Here is a 5,000-nt window from a genome sequence, read left to right on the forward strand (position 1 = left end):
CAACTTCCGCTTCAACGTTGATGTCACTTCCTGTCACCTGTGGAGGTGAAGAGGTGAAGATGTCGGCCATGTTGTCTGCAGTCTGGTCACATGGTCTCTCCTCTCATTGGACACAAGGACCCGCTCTACCCTGCTTCTGATTGGCTGACGTAGATCTCCTTCCAGCAGCCAATCAGAGGCAGGCGCGTCTTTTTGTTTGTGGCTTAAATGTAATAAAACATGTTGCCATGGTAACTGTGATGTTTAGCGTCTTCCTGCCGTTCAGTGATTGGCTGAAATCTTTTACGTTGCCTCGTAGCTTCAATCATTTTAAACTTTATTAAACGTTACAGAGACGACGATGCAGCTCGGTTCAAATTATTAAAAAACAAGAAAAAAAGAAGCTTCACATCGATTGTAATCATTCCTCCTTTTTATACTGTTTATTAAAAGGAATCTCTTTACTGCTCATATGGACACCTGACTGCTGGTTTAACAGACTGGGAACACTGGTTAGTGTCCTTTAAGGTTAATTAAAGGACAGTTAAAGTGTCCAAACGGTTTGAATGGTTTGATCAGTTCTCAGAAATGTTTGTAAACTTATTAAATTAAACTGAACGATCAATATTACAGATTCTGTTCTGATCATTTTATATCTGACTTTATTTTATTATTTAATCAGCCGAAGTTTTTCTGTCACTTTGACAAAAAATCAATTCAAATCTAAGTCTGTTTTTATTATTTGTACCAAACTTATCCGTCGTCTCTGTTACGCTAACTGTTAGATTAGGAGGAAGAGGAGGAGGAGGAAGAGGAGGAAGAGGAGGAGGAGCTGCTCTCTCTCCGCTCATCAGAATAAAAACTCGTTAACAGACGATTGGCTCGTTTACGATGACATCATCTGACGAGCAGCTCGTTAAAAATTCAGATTAAAACATCTGGAATCCAACATCAGCCAATCAGAGAGCAGGAATCCAACATCAGCCAATCAGAGAGCAGGAATCCAACATCAGCCAATCAGAGAGCAGGAATCCAACATCAGCCAATCAGAGAGCAGCATGCTGACTGACAGCAGCAGCCTGTTTATGACTCCATTTAAAAAAGTGTGTGTGTGCGTGTGTGTGTGTGTGTGTGTGTGCGTGTGTGCATCTTGGGGACGAGGTCACGCTGCCTTCAGGGTCATCAGGTGAAAAACACGTCTGTTGGTTTAAAGCTCATCTTCGACTGTTCGTACATTTAAAACTCATTTTTAAAGCAGACGACCGCACTGCTGCTTTCACATCACCGTGACATCACCGTGACATCACCGTGACAAAAACAGACCAGACAGACGTTCATAGAAAAAAACAGATCAATGTAAAAGCTGCTGGATGATTTGTGAGCAGAGACGTGACACGAGTTAAAGCAGCAGTACGGTGATGTCACAGCTCTGATGTCACAGCTCTGATGTCACAGGTGTGATGTCACAGCTCTGACGGGGGAATGGAGGATGAACGATCAAAATACACTTTCAGAGAATAAAAAACAAAAATAAAATAAAGTTACCATCAAAGTTCATCATAGTCACATCAAAGAGTTTCATATTTAAAAGTTTCCTTCTCGTCGCGCCGCTCCTTCCTGTGCAGACGGCGGCCATGTTGGGCCCGCTGTCACGTTGGCGGCGGCGGCGAAGAAACAGGAAACAGGAAACAGAGTTTATGTTTTTCACAGTAAAAGTCTCTGTGTTAGTTTCAGTTGTTCTCGAACAGACTCAGCAGGTCGTCGTTGTTGTTGTTCGGGAGGTCCGGAGGGCCGAGGTAGGAGAGCAACTCATCAGGGTTCGTCAACTCTGGAAGCAACTGACACACACACAGAGACACACACACACACACACAGACACAGACACAGACACACATATATATATTATTATATTATATAATATTTAATATAAAGTTATAATGTAAGATCATGGGTTAGGGTTACCATGGTAACCAGAGTAAATGTAATATTTAGAACAATTGTATTCCATTACCTTTATTTAATATAAAGTTATAATGTAAGATCATGCCAAACTAGTTGATATGGTGTTTTATTGACAATTTACTGTTTTTAAGCAAGTTGAATTATTTGGTACAAAGTTTTTATGGTTACACCACTTAGACATTTTTACCATAATCCTCTAATATATTCTCTCTAAATGGATTAAAAGCAGAAATTTGATGCTGGGTCCACAATAAAAGAATGTGTGAAGTTATTCATACGTTTATTTTATCATTTTAACCCTTTAAATCTAAACTGAACCTCATGAACACTAATATAAACATCACTGATCAGCTGTTAATAATCAATAATCAATAACTGCAGTCTGCTCTCCACTCACGTCCAGAGAAGGTTCGGGAACCTCTGCAGCCCCCCCCATCCCGAAGGAGCCGTCACCATGGAGACGGGGATTCTGGTTTCCGCGCTGCATCATCTGGTTGCCACCCCCCATCTGAGGGTTGCCATGGAGACCCTGCGACTGCTGCTGGGAGAGAGGGGGACCATGGGAAGAGGAGTCCAGACGGCCTGAGACGGACATCTGAGGAGGAGGAGGAGGAAGAGGAAGAGAGAAGAGGAGAGGAGGAGGAGGAAGAGGAAGAGGAGAGAGGAGAGGAGGAAGAGGAAGAGGAGGAGAGAGGAGAAAAGAGGAGAGGAGGAGGAGGAGGAGATAGGAGGAGGAGTAGGAGGAAGAGGAAGAGAAGAGGAGGAAGAGGAGAGGTTCATGTATTGATCTGACTGTTTTCTTGTGATAAGATGAAGATGATGAAGACGAAGGTGTACGGAGTTATATTAGTGCCTCATCAGAGAGACTGAGCAGACGGACCAATCACAGACTGGGAGGAAGCATCCTGATCTGAGCCTGAGCCAATCAGAGCGGAGGACACCGGTCACATGTCCCATGAGGCACTAACACCACTCCATACTGATGAAGATGAAGATGAAGGTGTTACAGTACCTGTGCAGCCATTGGGTGAGGGGGGGGCTTGTCGGGGGTGAGGAGGGCACTGGACAGCTCAGACTGGTAGGAGAGGGGGGGAGGGGAGGAGAAGTCCCCCCCGACCCCCCCGGGAGTCCCAGGACCACTGAAGTCTGAGAACCCCGTCTGACCGGGGTAGGACGGAGCTGAGGGGGGGGGGGGGGGGGGGGGAGAGAGATCAATAACTCTGATTAATAACTCTGATTAATAACTCTGATCAATAACTCTGATCAATAACTCTGATCAATAACTCTGATCAATAACTCTGATCAATAACTCTGATCAATAACTCTGATCAATAACTCTGATCAGTTATCATCATCAATAACTCTGTATGAGCGGTACCTGGTCCGGGGTAGTCGGGGGTGTTGCCGCCCCCTGCAGGCAGGGAGGAGTACTGCATGGGGGAGGAGGCGGCAGCAGAGGAAGAGGAGGAGGAGGAAGGGTTTGGGCCCAGAGAGACGATCATCTCCATGACGCTGGGCAGAACCATGTGACTGGGACTGACGGTCCGACAGCGCTTCAGAACCGGACCGTCTGACTCTTCCTTCACATGAATGTCCGGCTTCACAGGAACCGGCTTCCAGCTGCACACCGGGTCGATGGTGATCTCCTCGTACTCCGAACTGAGAGAGAAGAACCGTCAGAACCTGATCACCTGATACCTGATCATTGATCATCTGATCATTGATCACCTGATCATTGATCACCTGATCATTGATCACTGATCACTGATCACCTGATACCTGATCATTGATCACCTGATCACCTGATACCTGATCATTGATCATTGATCACCTGATCACCGATCACCTGATCACCTGATCACCTGATCACCTGATACCTGATCATTGATCACCTGATCATTGATCACCTGATCATTGATCACCTGATCATTGATCACTGATCACTGATCACCTGATACCTGATCATTGATCACCTGATACCTGATCATTGATCACCTGATCACCGATCACCTGATCATTGATCACCTGATCACCGATCACCTGATCATTGATCACTGATCACCTGATCATTGATCACCTGATCACCTGATCATTGATCACCTGATCATTGATCACCTGATCATTGATCACCTGATCACCTGATCATTGATCACCTGATCACCTGATCATTGATCACTGATCACCTGATCACCTGATCATTGATCACCTGATCATTGATCACTGATCACCTGATCATTGATCACCTGATACCTGTTTTTTTATCACTTTACAGACTAAACATAAACATTTTATTTTCGGGGCTTAATATTTATAATAATCACCATATTTCAGTAAACTGTATAAACGTATGAACGGTTCTGTATGAGCTGCAGTAAACCTGCTGATCAGATCCTCCGACTGAACTTTAACGGACCATCACAGACAGAACCTAAAGAGAGCACAGCGCCCCCTGCTGGAGGAAGCCTGATGAGCTACAGGTGATAATATAAAATATAAAGGACTTCATTATAGTTACAATATGACTTTTTCTCTTCATGTCGAACATCGAATAAAAACTGATCTCTGATCACCTGATGCTCATCATGAGGTTAAAGGTTACGGTCCGAAACAGGAAGTGCTCCTGATTTAACGTTACGTGTCTATTGAAGGAAAAACTTTCTTACTTCTGAACGTAGATGAGGATTCCCAACATGTACTGATCCACCTCCAGACCCTCCAACAGAGCTGTTTTACTGAGGAGCACAAAGGTTACAGAGTTATCTTATAGAAATTGTGTGTGTGTGTGTGTGTGTATATGTGTGTGTGTGTGTGTATGTGTGTATATGTGTGTATATGTGTGTGTGTGTGTATATATGTGTGTGTGTGTGTGTATATATGTGTATATATGTGTGTATATATGTGTGTGTGTGTATATATGTGTGAGTGTGTGTGTGTGTGTGTGTGTGTTACATACTTGCACACAGGGCATCTCCATGTTCCTCTCTCACAGTTGAGCTGCAGGTACGACTCCAGATCGAAACACTGCAGACACACAGACGTCCGTTACTATCAGCTGTTAT

At 44.2% G+C, this 5,000-nt stretch overlaps 2 protein-coding genes across 4 annotated transcripts in view; both read right to left on the reverse strand.

Moving 5' to 3' along the window:
* Window positions 1–5,000, reverse strand: part of LOC133979436 (uncharacterized) — a 1,726,912-nt gene that overhangs the window by 1,681,625 nt on the left and 40,287 nt on the right. The window lies entirely within an intron of this gene.
* LOC133978593 (zinc finger MIZ domain-containing protein 2-like) overlaps window positions 1,345–5,000 on the reverse strand; it is a 14,338-nt gene continuing 10,682 nt past the window's right edge. For 2 of the 3 annotated variants that reach the window (XM_062416864.1, XM_062416863.1), the window contains exons 16-21: window positions 4,895–4,962; window positions 4,605–4,673; window positions 3,320–3,600; window positions 2,954–3,120; window positions 2,339–2,536; window positions 1,354–1,817 (exon numbers count right to left, since the gene is read on the reverse strand). In XM_062416864.1, coding sequence (XP_062272848.1) covers window positions 1,710–1,817; window positions 2,339–2,536; window positions 2,954–3,120; window positions 3,320–3,600; window positions 4,605–4,673; window positions 4,895–4,962 — 891 coding nt within the window. In that variant the 3' untranslated portion in view covers window positions 1,354–1,709. Of the gene's footprint in view, window positions 1,818–2,338; window positions 2,537–2,953; window positions 3,121–3,319; window positions 3,601–4,604; window positions 4,674–4,894; window positions 4,963–5,000 lie in introns of all 3 variants that reach the window. The other variant, XM_062416865.1, reaches the window with a different exon arrangement.

The sequence above is a fragment of the Scomber scombrus genome, chromosome 4 (genome assembly GCF_963691925.1).
Source record: "Scomber scombrus chromosome 4, fScoSco1.1, whole genome shotgun sequence".
Taxonomy (NCBI): domain Eukaryota; kingdom Metazoa; phylum Chordata; class Actinopteri; order Scombriformes; family Scombridae; genus Scomber; species Scomber scombrus.